Source organism: Ictidomys tridecemlineatus, chromosome 7 (assembly GCF_052094955.1).
Source record: "Ictidomys tridecemlineatus isolate mIctTri1 chromosome 7, mIctTri1.hap1, whole genome shotgun sequence".
Classification (NCBI taxonomy): domain Eukaryota; kingdom Metazoa; phylum Chordata; class Mammalia; order Rodentia; family Sciuridae; genus Ictidomys; species Ictidomys tridecemlineatus.
Genome location: NC_135483.1, coordinates 35863554 through 35881132, shown reverse-complemented (window position 1 = coordinate 35881132; position 17579 = coordinate 35863554). Strand labels below are relative to the sequence as shown.

Sequence of the window (17579 nt, the reverse complement as noted above, 5' to 3'; positions counted from 1 at the left end):
TGAAAGTAAATATGACTGCATGGTTCAGGACTGGCTAGGTTGCTTCATGATAATGAAAAACAACAACAACAACAAATCCTCTTGACCATTATTCATTTAGTTCATTCTTTTCCCACATACAGAACAAACAAATATCTGTTCTTCCAAGATTATAGGTAGTCACTATATCACACTTAAAGTCCAGTACTTCTGAGAGATGTTCAGTCTAGATATGATTCTTTTTGATCTACAGACATCTGAACTGATCTGCCCTGCCCTTCTGTTTCATAGGAAGGAAAACAGTAATAACGTCTCCAATTTGAAACCAGGAAGAATGAGACATATGTAAGCCTCTTGCCAATAGCAATTCTGAAATTTTTCCAGGTACATTTCTGAGTAGGGTTTATACCCTGGAAGCAAGAAACCTTCTTTGACAGCCCTTATTTCTACTCTTTTTAAAAAAATATATTTTTTAAATATTTTAAAATGGGCCATGTGAAGCTTGTCTTCAGCTCACATAATCAGTCTCTATCAATCTAGGTTCATGAGTGTATTGGACCATAGTAATCTCTCACAAACTCAGTATACTCCTTACCTATTAATTTTTGAGAATTCTGTATTCTAGTTACCATATCTCTTGTCCTTTCTAAAACTTGATTCTTTGCTGTCTTGCTTCCTTACCTCTTTATGAATTTAAGAGAGCTTCTATGGAAAAAATTATACCCTTAATCTGATTCCATTTGTCAGTTTAACATTAAAATTTTTAGCAGTGAGTGTGATGTTTGTGATGAGTCCTAATGCCTTCATGTTCAAGGGATTTCTGATTTTATTTGTTGTGTTTGGGGTTTTCCCTTCATCTGTTTGAGCTAGTATGACAAAATACCATAGACTGCATAGCTTATAAACAACAAAATTTTTTCTCAATGTTCTGGAAGCCCAAGATCAAGGTACATACAGATTGATGAGGTATCTGATGAGGCTTCACTTCTGGTTCATAGATAGCCATCTTCTCACTGTAACCTCACAATAGTAGAAGGGAGAGGCTTTCATGGGTCCCCTTTATAAGGGCACTGATCCCTGCCTAATAGTGTCATCTGTGGGGAGATTAGGATTTCCATTTATGAATATAGAAGGAACACATTCAGACCATAGCAGGTTTAAAACCTTACTAACTTTGCAAGGCCTAGAATTTCTGACTCTCTCTATTCTCTTTCATTTCTGTTTGCAACCTGGCCATTTCTGTCCTGAGCTCATCTCTTTGTGATTACATTGCTGGAAGCCAACAGCAGTGAACTATGAACCTCATCTTCTAGAGCTACAAATTTATTAGGTTTATGATCCACCTCTCAAGTAGCCTCAGGCAACTGCTTTACCTAGATGCTTGGACATTTCAAAATGAATCCTTATTTTTGTAGCTTTCAAATGTCTAATTTTAATGCCTGACCACTAATCCAGGGCACAATATTTTTGGTTTTTGCTAGAACCCTATTTCTATTTACAAGTATCTACATTAGTATATAAACTAGGTCATATTGCCTGTTATAATCCTGGGTTTACTTCTTGTCATGCTACATGCCAGTATCTGTCATAAAGGGGCTCTGTTCTACATGGTCACTCAGGGATCCAGGTTGATAAAGACTCCATCATCTTGCATCTGCAACATTGTAACAAGTCAACCCAAAACCTACTGGCTTAAAAAGAAAAAAAATGATTCTGGCAGTTGACTGAGTTTCCTGCAGGGTGAGCCTGTGATCACACATGTAGCTGTATTTAGAAGGGGAGTTGCAGGGCTTAGGGGACAACCGCAGCTGCAAACTCTGGGCAGCTTTCTCACCACATGGTCTTTCCTCCATGAAGAGACTAGACCAGTTTCCTTACATGGCATCAGGAAGGCAGATTCCCGTAAACAGGCTTTTTCAAGCTTTCCTTTTGTTGATGTCATGTTAGCCAAAGAAAGTCAGAGCCAAACCCAGTGTCGGTATAGGAAGGGGCTACACAAGGGCATAGATTCTGGGATGTACAACTCATTGATTATGTAACAGTCTACCACAACTATCAGAGCAGGATTCTGCAGGCATTTTTTTTTTCAACTGGACAGTACTTTAAGCTTTGCAGGCCATATAGTCTCTATTGCAACTTCTTGGCTCTTTTATTAAATAGAAGCAGTATATAAACAAATTGAGCATAGTTCTGTCCAGTGAAACTCTATTTTCAGTAATAGGTAGTGGCCTCTCACTGATCTTTATTCAGTCTTTGCAGCAGCAGGAGACAGATCGTTCTACGCACAATGCTACCTTTAGCACAATGGCCAAACTAGTCACATGGCCAAACCAAACAGCAAGTGCAGGGAGTACAATTCAGCTTTGTGGCTTTAAGAGGAGGGAACTGGACATGGGTGGCCACTAGAAGTCATACCTCAGGAACCACCTTCAGAGATATCCAGTCAAATCATCCAAGGACCAGGCATTGGTATAAGCACTGAAGAAAAGGGACAAAAAACCATTGCTTTTGTGGAACACATATAATCAGTGCCTAAGAGGGGGAAGCACCACAGGCACCTCTGCCCTGGAGCTGGCAGTTCTCATCTCCTTATCTATGCACTTGGCTTTTTTGCCACCTAGGCTGTGAGCAACCTGAGCATATGACTTTTCTGGTAACTGATTCTTTGTGGGTACTGTTTAGGTGTTTGTCAGGGAATAAGTGAAATGATTGAATAACCAAACCATCAGACCAAAGCAAAGAGTTCCTTTACATTTCCGGAGTCAGGGTACGTATGCCTAATTTCTCTTAGGTACCTAGTTTCCTAATCACTACAGCTGCACTATGCAAAGGCTTCAAGTTGTGAGTTGTTGCTCCACATGGGAAAGGAGACAAGGAGAGAAGCCATGGATTCAAGTTTTGTTTCATCCATTCTCATTGTGGGGACAAGGAACACCAGCAAAATCTCTCTCCAGAGTCCAGGTTTTTGGCCAGAAGAAAGAAGTACCTTAAAAGCTTAAGCTAATTTGCTTGCTTTTGAATCTCTCTAGCAGTTAACGGAATTCATCAACTTGCCTTGTCTTTATTATCTTAGAACAGTTAACATGTTCTCATTTCATAAACCTGAAGATGACTCTAAACGCCTGAAGATGATGTTAAAAAGGATGACTATATAATTAGGAATGTTTCTCAAAGAGTATCCATTTTGTTTTAGATTCATGAGCTGAGCCATTTTAATTTCAAATTTTATCATAGTCAAGTTCATTTCTTACCTAGAACAAATAGAGGAAATTCAGGATACAGAATATTTTAAAACAGGTATTTTTGGAAAACAATGCATTTGGAAAATCTGTCTGTGGAGAATACAGATACAACAAATTGACTCATTTTGCTGTAAGAAGTTTATAATGTAGTGATTGAGTCAGGTACACAAAATAAGTAACTAATATTCAAACAATAAAATTCATGATCAAGTAGAAATATGGTTTACGTGCTTTTAGACTTAGGTACAGGTGTCAAACTGAGGAAGGGAATAGAAAGATTAAAGAAGTGCTTCATGGAATAGAAATTCTTTATACTGCATGTGAAAGATACACAGGACTTGTATGGGAGAAAGCATATTCTAGGCACCAGGAATGATGAATGGCAGACAAGGTTTACGTTAGAACAGTAGCCTGGCAGAGCTGGAAGATCTGATAACACCTGTAGGGGAGGAATAAAAGGAAGAGGCAGAAATGACATCCAGGATGCTGAATATGGGCAGGATTTCTGAGGGAGGAACCAGTCAAGAAAGAAGAAAGAAGCCCAGTCACCCTGAAGTTGCTTCCAAACATCACACTCACTGCTAAAAATTTTAATGTTAAACTGACAAATGGAATCAGATTAAGGGTATAATTTTTCCATAGACACTCTCTTAAATTCATAAAGGAAGCAAGATAGCAAAGAATCATGTCTTAGGACAAGAGATAATGGTAACTAGAATCCAGAATTCTCAAGAATGAAATAGGTAAAGATCATACTAAGTTTCTGCTTCCAAGTATAAGTCTGTGGTCTTGTGTATACTCTCTCCAGTATTGCTTCATGTGTGCAGAATTAGAATAGGTTCATTACTTGTCAAGCAAGCACTAGCTTTTTTCCTTCATCCAGGAATTGTCAGTCTTTCTTCCTTTATTTGCTGTCCTAACATTCATAAATGGCCTAGTTTTGAGCTAAATTGGTATTGCAAATCTTCAGAACCAACATTCCCAAGCACAAAGAAGTTCTTGCCCCAACCCTCAGGTAATCCTGGCTGTGAACATGATGTTCTTGGAGTTGTTTTTCACATAGTTCTGTTCTGTTTTCAAATATTTATCCATTTAGGCAACATTGGTATTTAATGCTGAAAGGACATCAGTTCTGCTGGCCTGGTACCTGGCTTCTGAGATAGAACTTTTTTTTAGGTCCACCTTCTCATGATAGAAAAATTCATTTTGACTCTAAACAAATTGGCTTATCTAAAATTCTTTCTACAAGTTATTTGAGTACTTCAGGGGGCGGGGTTATGAATTGTCTTGTTGGTGTCTTAGGGGATGCTGTTTGTGCCCAGCGAGGAAGGGCACTCACTAGTGTAGTAGTAAGTGAACACTCACGTGCCTGAAAATGTTTTGCACATTGCATTTCAAGTCCAGAGTCTCAGGGTTTTTTCCAAAGAGATTCATATGTATTCACAAAGCTGGCCCCATGGCTGCACTCCAGCTCATACAGGGTTCTTTGCCAAATCCAACAAAGCAGAGAATGAAGACACTCGTGCCCCATCATCCGTCATTTTTTTTTCTGTGATCCTTACAGCTGGATATTGAAAAATCTGGAATTGATTTTTGTTTTCATTTCAAGTCAGCTGAATTGCCTGTACACATGAATATAAAGAAATATAACCAGGAAGTGTTTGTGGTATTGAATCAGAACTTGAGACATTTGAAGTCAGCCATTTCAGTAGTGTTCTTACTTCTTTTTAAACAGATTCTGAATATTCTTTTTTGCAGGTTGTGTTCCTCACTGGCTTTGGCTATGTGTATGTGGATGTTTTCCATCAGTGTGGCACAGTCTTCATCACTGTGGCCCCAGAAGGAAAAGCAGGATCTATTTTAACCAACACCAACAGGTAGGCCTCATAATTTTCCTAGTAATAGAACAGTAAGCTTTCCCTTTATAAAGTTGTAAACCTGTTATTTAACCATTCCTTCTCATCCCCATATACTCTGAAAACTTTGGATTAATTTTTGCGTAATCTATAAGTTAGAGATAGTAATTAGCACTCAGTCTCTATAATAGGTAGCAATATCATTCTTGGGTCCTCCTTCCAGTTAGTATAACAAACTAATTTACAAACTGAGACATGTGTCTCAGAATTATACCATTATTGTTAGTGTGAAATATAAGTGAATGTTTCTGTGTTCACATGACAGCTTAGTAATCAGCCTTAGCAAGTAGAGCTACATCAAATGTAAATATACCACAAATTAAAATAAAAAAAATAGTTATAAGGTTCAATATTGGCCTCTTCTAGTTGTTTTTTTTAATATTTATTTTTAGTTGGACACAATACCTTTAATTTCATTTGTTTATTTTTATTGGTACTGAGGATCAAACCCAGGGGCTCGAACGTGCTAGGTGAGTGCTCTACCACTGAGCCACAACCCCAGCCCCCTCTTCTAGTTTTTTAACCATTAGAGTAAAGGTATGTTTGTAAAGTAATATATTCAAGAGTTATTTCAATTTGTTTCTTTTTTCTCTTTCAATGTGTTTAGGATATCCATTTAAAACACACACAAGTAAATAAATAAATAAATATACCTCTTAGAGCCACAGTTTTGACCTGAGTGTTGCCATCAGGTTTTAAAAACATGAAATAGGCAAAGGATTGATATACTAATTTAAAAGAACTCAAGCGAGGTATGGTGGCACATGCCTGTAATCCCAGGGGCTCCGGAGGCTGAGGCAGGAGAATCGTGAGTTTAAAGCTCGCATCAGCAACTTAGCAAGGCCCTTAGTAACTTAGCAAGACCCTGTCTGTAAATAAAAAAAAAATTTTAAAGGGTGTGGGGGAGGCCTGAGAATGTGCTTACTGGTTGAGCACCCCTTGGTTTGATTCCAAGCCATATAATATCCCAAAAATTTTAAAAATAAGTCAAACTCATATACTTCAAGAGGAATAATACAAAGATAACCCTTCTTTCAAAAACTTAATTAAAGGCCAAAGATATGAGCAGAAAATCTAAATCTGAGAGGAGGAAATACAAGTAATCAAAGGAATAGAAGCTTAAATAAGATATTATTTATCAAATTAACAATGGTGATCCAATGAAAATCCATAAGCCTGGAGGAAATGTAAATTGGTGTCATTTCCTGGAAAGCACTTTAGCAATATATATTGAGTTTTAAAATGCCTTTATCTTAAAAATTGCACTTTTAAGTGTTAAGGATATAAAGAAGTGGGGAAAGATAAACAGAGAGTTGTTTATTATATTGCTAAATATAATGGCAAAATATTCAGGGTACAAATGCCCATCAGTAGGGAAATAGATGATACATAAATGTACCAAAAGTGGTACATCACAAAAAATAAGTGTTATAGAATTTTAATGAACTAGATAATGCTTTACTTTTGGTTACATATAATATATATATATAATATAATCAAAATATATATTATAATATATATATAATATAACCAAAAGTAAAGCAGGCTAAACATAATATTAAAGATATAAATATCCTGGTTATGTGTTATCTTTACATATAGACACACATACATATATTATGTATATACACATATTTTCATATTTTTATATAGATATATAAAATAAAATTGAAATAAGACTGAAAGAAAAAGAAATAATCAAAATTGTTAATGTATGTGGGGTTGTAAGTTATTTAATAAATTCTGTATTTTAATTTTCTGTAATAGCATTTATTTATTTTATCATCATAAAATTAATTTAAATTAGAAGGTAAAGTAATAACGTTAACTTGCACAGTTTCATTTAAAGCCATTTTTTATAAAAAAAGTTCTACACTTCTCATGATGGCTAAGAACTCATTAGTTTGGATGCTGCTGATTTGAATTTATAGTATTTCAAACAATATTAGAATGTTTATTTGCCCAAAAGTGTTTTTAAAAAGAATTTTTAATTGTATAGCCCACATTTCAAACCTACACAGCAGTTTTAGAGACATTTTATTTACAGCATAAATATTAATAACAATAACTACAACCTATATATTTGGAGGTAGAAATAAAAACAGTCCAATTAACTACTTACACTTACTTGATTAATTTATTCAATAAATATTTTTAAGTGCCTTCTGGATGACAGTTGCTGTTCTAGGGTTAAGGATCATCAATTAATAAAAAGACCAAAACCCCTGCATTTGAGATTATATTCTCATAGGTTTAGAATGGGGAGATACAGAAAATAAATATAACTTGTTTGTAGGTGAATAGGCCCTACCTGTCTATAGTATTTTATTACCTCCTAGTTAGTACATTTAAATTACTAATCTACCAAATGGATTAATCCACTGATGGTGTCAAAGCCCTAAGGATCCAATCATTGCCTAAAAGTTCCATTTTATAGTATTTCAAACAATATTATAATGTTTATTTGCCCAAAAGTGTTTGCCATACTGGGGACCAATTTGGGGGCAAGATTCCAGATCCAAGCCATAATATCCAGGATGTCTCGAAACTTTTTGGTCTGAACAGCTGGTAGTATTATGTGGTTACCATTGACTAAGATGGGAAAGACTGTATGTAGGTTGAGGGATAAGATCAGGAATTTGATTACGGATAGGGCAAGTTGAATATCATTCAGCCATCTAAACCACTATATGGATAGGCTATTAAATATACAGGATTGGAGTTTCAGGAGGAGCTCTTGGCAGCAGCATATGAGTGGTATTTCAAGTCATGAGATTAGTCATAAACTCCCCAAGGAGGTCAGCAGAGGTGGGGAAGAGAAGAGGATTGTGAGCTGAGCGCCATCACTTTAAAAGAACTGGGAAAAGATTTGCACAGCTGACTAAGGGGGAGTAAATAGAGGAGAAGATCTGAGAAAATATATGCAAAGAAAGTGTGTCTAGGAGGAGGGAGTTACCAACAATGTCAGAAACCATTAGCAACTTGCATAAGCACACAACTGAAAGTCTATCATTTGCTTTAGCTAAATGGAGGTCACTGGAGGCCTTGACTAGAGTTGTTCTGTCCCACTGGTGGGGACAAAAGCCTACCTGTAGCAAGCTTTAGAGAGAAAGAAAGGAGAGGAATAGGAAAGAATGCATATAGGAAACACTTTGGAGTCTTTGTATAAAAGGGGTCATAAAAGTGAGTGGTAGAGGTGTTTTCTAAGAGAAGAGAAATAACCACATACTGATAAGCTTCTATTATCTAGGGAAAAGATGTTGTAAGACAGGGCTGTGTCACTGGAGTGATGGTCTTGAACAAGTGAGTGCAGAGGGTCATGCTGCACTTGGAGGGCCCTCCAGAAGAAGCACAAATGGTTCCCTTCCAGAAAGCAAGCAGGGGAAGGGCGCTGGCAGGGGCAGTTAGAGGTAGGCTTCTTGTTGAACTTTCTTCTGCTAGCCTTGCATTTTCAACTTAAAGGGTCTTAGTTATTTTATTTATCTTTGTGCCTGGTGATCATCATGACAGAGAATTAGTGCACAAAAACTAGAGGGAATTGGGAGGAAAATCTGGTGTTGATAAGGGAAACACACACAGAAACATGACAGGAACTTGTAATAATCCCATTGGGAACATTTCCCAATACTGTTCGACTGTGGCTGGCTCTGTCCAGACACGATGTACTGAAAGTTGAGTTCTTGTTTGTTTCTTATGAGAATCTGATGTCCCATCAGGAGTTGTTTAATAAGGCACTATCATTTAAAAAGAAACATGAAAGAAAGAAAAGGGGACTAATGTCCTTTATTCTTTCTCCTCTAGAACTCTGGAGAAGACCATTACCTTTAGAATGTTCATCACCCAGTTGAGCCTGGCAGTGTCGGATGACCTCACCCACCACAGAGCATCATCTGAACTCCTGAGGCTCACACTGGACAATGTTTTTCTGCACATGGCCCCTGTGGCTGGCATTCTTCCGGGGGAGGAGCCTGCTGCCGCTCTCTTTCAGCTTCACTGTGTGGAGGTGTATTGTGGGGATCTGCAGTTGGACAACCAGCTCTATAACAAGTCCAACTTCCACTTTGCTGTCTTGATCTGCCAGGGAGAAAAAACAGAACCTACTCAGTGTTCCAAAGGGCAGAGTCTCCTTGCCTCCAGCAGAGATCTGGAAGAATACAAGGAGAACTGCTTTATCAAGCTCCGTGTCACCTTAACTGAGGGCAAGAGTGTCCCACTGGATGTCAACGAGTTCAGCTTTGAATTGAAACCTGCCCGATTATATGTGGAAGACACATTTGTATACTACATCAAAACCTTGTTTGATACTTACCTTCCTCACAGCAGGCTGGCTGGTCACCCTCCACAGCTCTCTGGGGGAAAGCAGGTGCTACCTCTGCAGGTGAGACAACACGCCAGGGCTTTGGTGAATCCAGTGAAGTTACGGAGACTGGTGATCCAGCCAGTGAATCTGCTTGTCAGCATCCATGCATCTCTCAAGCTGTACATAGCCTCTGACCACACTCCACTCTCCTTCTCCGTGTTTGAAAGAGGACCCATCTTCACCACTGCGAGACAGCTTGTGCATGCCCTGGCAATGCACTATGCTGCTGGTGCCCTCTTTAGAGCAGGTAAGGACACAGCAGATGAGGGTCTGTGATGACAATGACATGCTCTGGGGTAGTGGTTGAGCAATCAGTGAGAGGTGGAACATGTGGGCAGTTAAATATGCATCCAAACCTAGACTCTGCTGCTTTTAGATGTAAGGCTTTGGGCAAGTTATTGAACCTCCCCAAGTCTCAGTGTCCTCATCTATGTAGTGGGTTATAAGATTTTTGTGAAGACCACATAAAAGTATGTAAAGTACCCAACATTTGGCTTGGCACTTAATGAACACTCAAGCAATAATGGCTGTAATATTTTTGCTATTATATGATGTAGAATTTAATTCAATTTAGCAAACACTTTTTAGCAACATGTAGTCACAAGACCCTTTTTAGCATGTTAATGCAGCCAGGAAAACTAGCCCAGGCCCTCTGCTCCTGGGCCTAAAAGAAATCCAGTACTCAGAGATTAGTTTTCTTCATTTCTATTCATGAATACCTGGAGGTGAGAAATTCAGAGGATTTCTGTGCTAAGATGCACAAAGAGCCCCCTGCCTGCCCTGTGCCATGCTGCCTGTCTAGACGGATTGCAAAGAGAAGGCTGTCAGTGTCTCAGCCCCTCTATAGACCCAACTCCAAAAAGGAAGAATGGCCATTGCTCATCCTGACCACCCTCTAGTGCCAGGCAGGTGGCCTCCTGTAAGCCAGAGGTTGCTGTTTCTCAGGGGCTCAGTGAGAGAGGTAAGGCTTCCCTTTTCAGTCTGGCTGGAAAAGTCTGCAAGGAGTGGTTTGATATGTGTACAAAAATCTTATATGGGCAGTACTGTTCACCAAAGATTGAGTGTTGGGAACCATGTGGTGTCAGAGTACTTTATAGTACTCAGCATCAAAGCCTGTGTTCCTGAGCCAAGTTCACTCTAAAGTAGTTTATTTGGTAGTCTGGCTCCTCATGGCCCCAGGAATTCAAGCTGAGCACCATCCCAGGTCGGCATCATCAGCCTTCTCCAGGAAAGAACATAGAAGTCTAACTTTCTGAAAGTGACAAAGGAGAGAACATCTCTCCTACCCTCTTTGTGACCATGTACTTGGTTAATGCATTCCCATAGAAGAATCAGATTGTAGCAATAAAAGGCCCATGTTATCACTGGTGAGATGCCAGTAACCAGCCATGTTGGTAAGATTACATTTTCCTGCAATGAAAGTCCTAGAGTTAAGAGAGCTATCCAGACTCCTTTATAAAAGAAAACGACAAGATCAGGGAGAGGGCCCTGCCAGACCTGTTGTTTTGAGAGCTTGCACAACAATGAAGAAAATATTTTCCTCTTGCTAAGAAGTCATTTAAAAATAAGCAGTTAACATTTCAAATTTAATAGATGGATATATTTACAAACCATTCCAGAAACATACCCTTTCAGGCAACTTTTCTTTTAACATGAGAAGCAGACATGTAGGTTACTGAGCTCTGATCTGAGGCCAGGGGAGGAGTAAGACTCTGTGTGGTCACTGGGTATGCCAAGGTGCGGGAAGCACCCATCTGTTAATGAGCTGGAGGAGAAACCCCACCTGTGGCCCCAAGTAACCATGGCCCCTGCAGCTTGTGTGCTAAAACTGATCTCTTCGTTTTGTTTTTAATGAGGTTTCACAAGAACATTCTGTTTGTAGTTTCTGTAATCCACTAAAAATCCTTTTGCTGTCCCAATCTCACTGTATACCAAGACAAGAAATTCTAATACAGAGAGCCAAGTTTTTAGAGCCTGTTGGAAACTCTGTCACTAAAAATCTATGGTCAATTGAGGATTATCTGAAAGCAAGCAGTGATCCAAGGAGTAGGATATGGACAGATGGCCAGAGGTGCCAAGCCTCTGGCCAGGTAGAGAAGTCTTAAAGAAATTGGGCCAGCAGGACGAGGGCTGGCCTGGGAGCGAGCACATTGCATCTCACTTGGGTCAGCTTCCATCCACTGGACTAGAGGAGAAGGTTCCTGGCCACAGTGGTAAAAAACACCCTGACCTCATTTCTAGGGAAGTTTGTGGATCATTTGAAGAGTTTTTAAAAATAAGTAAATGGTAATTTGAAATGAGTAACCCTATTTGAAAGAAAGAATGTGGGCTTGAGAATTTCCTGAGGTCCCTGTCTACCTCCAAGTCTCAATTTCATGGGAAGCCAGACAGACTACCTTTGCCAACCAAATTTCCAAACAACTAAGCAAAAGATAAGCTGGGCCCTCTGTATCTGCACATTCTGCATCTTCAGATTCAACCAACTACCAATCAAAAGTATTTGAAAAAAGAATTGTATTTGTACTGAACATGTATATACTTTTTCCCATCAGTATTTCCTATAAAATATGGCATGACTCTTTGACATAGCTTTTACATTTATTATTAGGCCTAATAAGTAATCTAGATTAAAGTTTAAAATCAGATTTAAAATTAAAATCAGATTTTAAAATCTGATTTAAAGTTTACAGGATAATGTGTACAGGTTACATGTGAATATTATGCCATTTTATATAAGAAACTTGAACATCTTGTTATCTTTGGGGGACCTAAAACCAACCCTTTATGGATACCAAGGGACAACAATGTTTGCTTTTGGATGAAAATAATTAAAAGGAATATCCTTTTCTGGCCAAAGCAGTTTCCTGCACTTTTCTGGCCAAAGCAGTTACTACTGAGATGTACCTCTGGTCCACAAATAGCCTTCCACCACTCATACCTTCCAGTTACTCTCAGACCTGTTAATTAACTGAGGATCTGTCACAATGCTGTCCTCCAAAGGCTCACTGTTGAGGGAGAGTGCTCCCACGTGGCTCTTTAATCCCACACTCTTCCCACAAAAGGGGCCCAGCACCAGCCTGGGGGGCTGGCAATGTGTTCCTGGAGGAAGTTGCCTTTCAGATTCCGCCTCCCCTTGGCCCTTGGCCCACTCCTGCCCCTGTAGTTCTCTGGGATCAGAGTCCCGCATCCCCACCCCAGGCAGAAGGGGAAGGTAAGTCTCTGCCAGACCTGCACCACAGCCTCATTCCCACGAGGCAGCCATGGCCAGGCTGAGCTTAAGTAGGTAACAGGATCCAAAACTACCCCCTGGGACATCAACTGGGAACACTTACTAACTTAATCAGTATGTCCCTGTTGCTGATGTTTACACAACCAAAGCTGGGGTTGAAGGGGAGATGTTTGTCTGCCTCTAACCCTGCTCTGAAGGGAAGCACTCAACTTGGTAGGATTGGGAAAGATTAAAAATAACTCCTCTATCCTTGTCAAAAGTTTGTGTCCCCTTTACAGCACCCCATTTAGCATCTGGCCTCTCCCCCTGCCCTGTGCAGTTCAGGAGGAACTGCCCCGCCTGGGAGCACCTGCAGCCCAGAGCGCAGGCCGGCTAGAGGGAGCCCCCTGCACATGGATCCCTTTTACGGGAGTCCAGGAGGCTCAGGCAAGGAAGTCATATTAAAGCCATTTGTGAGGCTGCCAGAGGATCACTTTGATTTATAAAGTATGAAAGTTCACCATTTATGAATTCTCAGTGAATGAGTTATTTCCCATATTTTGCTCCAAAGAAGCTTATTACACTCTCAATTCTAGTGTGAAAAATGAATTGCTGGGAAAATGGGCCACTTTTTCACAAATGTTGAAAGTGCGGTAGTCGAGGTTTCAGTAACCCTTTCCTTTGGTCTGTTGCAGGCTGGGTGGTGGGGTCTCTGGAGATCCTTGGCAGCCCAGCGAGCTTGGTGAGGAGCGTGGGGAATGGGATCGCTGACTTCTTCAGACTTCCATATGAGGGACTGACCCGAGGCCCAGGAGCCTTCGTGAGCGGAGTTTCCCGAGGGACAACATCATTCGTAAAGCACATTTCCAAAGGTAGCTCTCAGTTCCTTATGATAATGCCTTTATCTCATTCCTTCCTTATCCTACTTTTGTGAAGACCACGTTGAAGGTGTAAATGTGCTCACATCGCCTCTAGCTTGTTTGGTTTGTTAGCTTGCAGTGAAATGCTGGATTTGTAACAAAGCTCATATATAATGTCTTAGGTTTTAAACAGATCACTGCTTGCCTGCAGTGTGTGAAAATGTTTCAGAAACTTCAGAATCTTAAACCTCCCTTTGGGAAAACAAGGATTGGCTCAACTGTTATTCCGTGTGATGAATGCAGATATATTAAAGGTGTTCAGGATTTCTGCTAAACATCAGAAATCCTACACTGTGTTGCCTCATCATGTTTTTTTTAAAAATGTAGATACAGTTGTCATAACTTTCTTAAGGTTATGGATGCATTTTGACATGGAAGCCGATTTGGAGGTGAAGCAGCCAACTTTTCTCCAGCATGATACGTAAACAGTGCCATCTTGTGGCCCAAGTAGTTTCCGGGCACACAGGCTAGACTGCTGACCATAAAGAAGAGAGTGTTTTCGTTTCATCCGTGAGTTTGCTTGATGATATTTTGGTCAGGTTGGCAGTGGCTCGGGAACTAACAAGAGCCATCTGAGTTCCCTTTTCTTCTCAGCAGGAGGCAGAGAAAACAGGGCAAAGACCTTCTTCCCCATAAAAGACATTTTACTGTACACAGTGCCACAACCCTGTCATGAGTGGGCAGGTTGGGGAAGTCTCTAGAAGGCCTCAAAAGAAGATTTGAACTTGAAATATGAGAATCCAAATCCATTGAGGGCGGGGGTCCGAGGTAGTGGGTAAGAAAACAGCAAGAGCAATAAAAACAAGTTCCTTGGACAGTGAAGAGGACCACTGCCCGACCCAGGATCTTTGGGAGGCCTGGGAACAGAGCTGCCCTCACCAGATGAGCCTGGTGGGGTGGGGGAGTTCTTCTGACACTGTGATCTCTGTTGCTCTAATTATAAAATATGACAACCAACACCTGATAAATTGACCTTCTGCGATAATTGAGGCAAACTTACTCACTAAATGTCTTTTTACTCTTTTTCTCCTGCAGAATCTGTTTGGTTTGTTGGTGTATGTGTGTTTTTTTTCAGATCACTAGAAAAAATGTGGCTGCAAAATGACATCTGCCATGTCTTCTCCAGACTAGAAGCCTGTCCTAAAGTTAGTTAGTTGAGATACATGCACATTTGCTAGAGGGGTTAGGACTGTTTGAGCAAGAGGCTGAAGTCGCCATTCTTAGAACAACCAGAGTGAAGCTCCCTTCACTGCTCTCACTTGTTTTGGGTTAATATTTGGGATATTAAAATTGCCTGCATTCTCTGTGGCACAGTAATTATTTACTCAGAATGTCAAATGATAAACTATAGTGTTTCCTTTTATTAAGACTGAAGTAATGAGGAGGAGATAAATTGCATTCCTAAATGAAAATATTTCTTTATAATCTATCTAAAATACAGCAACATAACCTTAACCTTTAACATCAGAGCAGGCAAATTTTAGCCTTCAAAATGGAGCTTCATCGGGGACTTCAGAACCGCTTTGCCAAGTCTTGACAATCAGGTGATAGGATGGATCTCAAACTCTAGCCTGTCTTACTCAACCCCCTTGAAGAGTGCCGTCATCCTCCTGGGCAGATGTTAATCCTTACCTCGTTTTCTTAAAACTCATACTTCACATGGCCCAGAAAGGAAGCAGTGTCACTCCCCATTGGGCATGTCCAGGAAGGACACAAATGCTGCCACTGCCCCTCTCACTCCCAGCAGACCTCCAGGGCCTCCGCTCTGGAATCCAGTATGCATGTGACAAAGAGGACAACCCTGTGCTCTTGTGCCCTCAGGTACCCTCACATCCATCACCAACCTGGCTACCAGCCTGGCCCGGAACATGGACCGGCTCTCGCTGGATGAGGAGCACTACAACCGGCAGGAGGAGTGGCGGCGGCAACTGCCTGAGAGCCTGGGCGAGGGGCTGCGACAGGGCCTGTCCCGGCTGGGCATCAGCCTGCTCGGTAAGGGCTGGGCCACTCCCATCCAGTGCCGTTCTCCATGGTTGGCTGCTTTGCCTCCTCCCTGGGGATGGCTGTGAAGTTCACCTCCTTTCTGTAGCTAAAGCTGAGGCTCAGAAAGGACAATACCCTTGTCCTGGTGCCCACAGTGCCTCTGTGTTCATGTAGAACAGAACCCCATTTTCAGAGCCATCACATGGTCATGATAGGCCTTCCCAAGACCTGCCTGGCAGGGATGTTGGCCCACACAGACCCCTGTGTTCTGCGTTCCTTTGCTTCTGGTAGGAAATGTAGCTTGGGCTTCCATGTGGTGCTCCAAAGCAAAAAGTTAATTGTGTGGGATGCCCCTGAGCACAGTGGCGTCCACACAACACAGCAACATATCATCCTTTGCTCTTCACAGTAACAGACAGCCCTTCTGAAGCACTCACTGCTCCTATAGCAAATACCATGTGCGGGCGCCTGCTTTTGTTTGAACAGCGCTTGCACAGTCTACACGTGTCATGTGAACTTTGGCGAGGAGCCTGCTTTTCCTCTTATTTATTTATTCATTTATTTATTTTTGAGATCTGCCTGACTCAGAGCAATTATTGTTTTTCAAGCAGTCAGATGGTATAGTTAGAGGTGAAAATTGCTATGGATGTTTCAAAACATTACAAATGTTTGAAAATAAGTTGCTTTGGAAAATCTATAAAAAGGAAGCTGTAGAGCTGAAAGTTTGCATTGAAGGATTTTCAAGGGTATATTTTGTTTATTTGCTTACAAAAGAATTTAAAACTGTATAGCTTGGCAACCTGCCACCCACATGTCTGAGGGAGTGCGGGCTCTCAGAGATCAAAGTGACCAAGACAGTGCAGAGCACTGGGTGGGAAAGAGGAGCTTGAAAGCTCCATCCTTCCCCTGGTCTTCAGTTTTCTCTGCAGCCCCCCCCCACCACTGTATGCAGCCAGCCCAGGCTGAGGGAGGAAGTAGTAAAAAGTTACAAGTACAGGCTAAGTCACTAGAAATTGTTTAAGTAATAACAGTACATGGTATAGGACACTGTCACTTGATAATGCAAGGAAACAGGGAAGCTAGTAACTTACAACAAGGGACAGGCTGGGTAAAGGACAATCTTCTTGCTTGACTCAGCAACCCAGAGGATGTGGGTCTCCCTTAGGGAAGTTGGTCTGATAAGTGTGGACCACAGCCCTCAGGACTCTGGGCCCCAGGCTTCAGTGTCCAAGTCCTTTCTTCTTGACCTCAGCTAAGTTCTTAACCTCTAATCCTGGGTTTCTGCTTTATAAACTAGGGCTGGTAATGCCATCGCTGAGAGTAACCACAGGCACAGGGTCCATGCTGGACAGACAGCACCTGTTTGTGTTGTGTTATGGTTTCAAAGAGTATCCCAGCAAAGAGGCCATTTGAGTAATGGCAAGAGCATTCTTGCTTTCATTTAGTCCAATGGATTAAGTTGCTAAAACTAGAGGAATGAACCATGATGTTTTCTTAGGGCTTCAAGGTCACTATTTTGGGACTTGGGGTCCTTTTTATGCTAAGAATTCTAGGCTTTAGTGCCCTCTACCCTGGACACAAGAGCTTCCTTCCCCTAGCCAAGCTCTTCCGAGAGTTTTCAAATGATCAGGAAGAAGAGGTCTGGTCTGGCCATTGCATGGCTGTCTCCAGCGTGTTCCTGATTCACCTTTAGCCTAAGGATTCTACTCTCTTCCGCACCCAATGAAGCCCCAGTCACTATCTAAAAGTGTGTCTGGAAATAGAGATCAGCTAGTTGAGGACCCCCAAGCTTGTCTTACTAAGGTCACTTTGGACCTGGCTCTCACTGACAGGGTAGAGCTCACAAAACCCTGATCTTTGCTGTGGTCATTGTGTCTCCTATGACTTTATCCATGCTGCTGGGGATATGGCTGTGAGATTATGCTGTCTTTTCTCATTTCTGGTAATTTCCAGAAACCTGTGAGTTCTGGG

The 17579-nt window shown here is 41.1% G+C and overlaps 1 protein-coding gene across 7 annotated transcripts in view; it reads left to right on the top strand.

Moving 5' to 3' along the window:
* The window catches only part of Vps13b (vacuolar protein sorting 13 homolog B), a 677770-nt gene that overhangs the window by 647029 nt on the left and 13162 nt on the right, over positions 1-17579 (top strand). For all 7 annotated transcript variants that reach the window (XM_078016874.1, XM_078016869.1, XM_078016871.1 and 4 more), the window contains 4 exons: positions 4980-5098; positions 8939-9744; positions 13401-13577; positions 15447-15617. In XM_078016874.1, the coding sequence (XP_077873000.1) occupies positions 4980-5098; positions 8939-9744; positions 13401-13577; positions 15447-15617 (1273 nt within the window). The remainder of the gene's footprint in view (positions 1-4979; positions 5099-8938; positions 9745-13400; positions 13578-15446; positions 15618-17579) is intronic.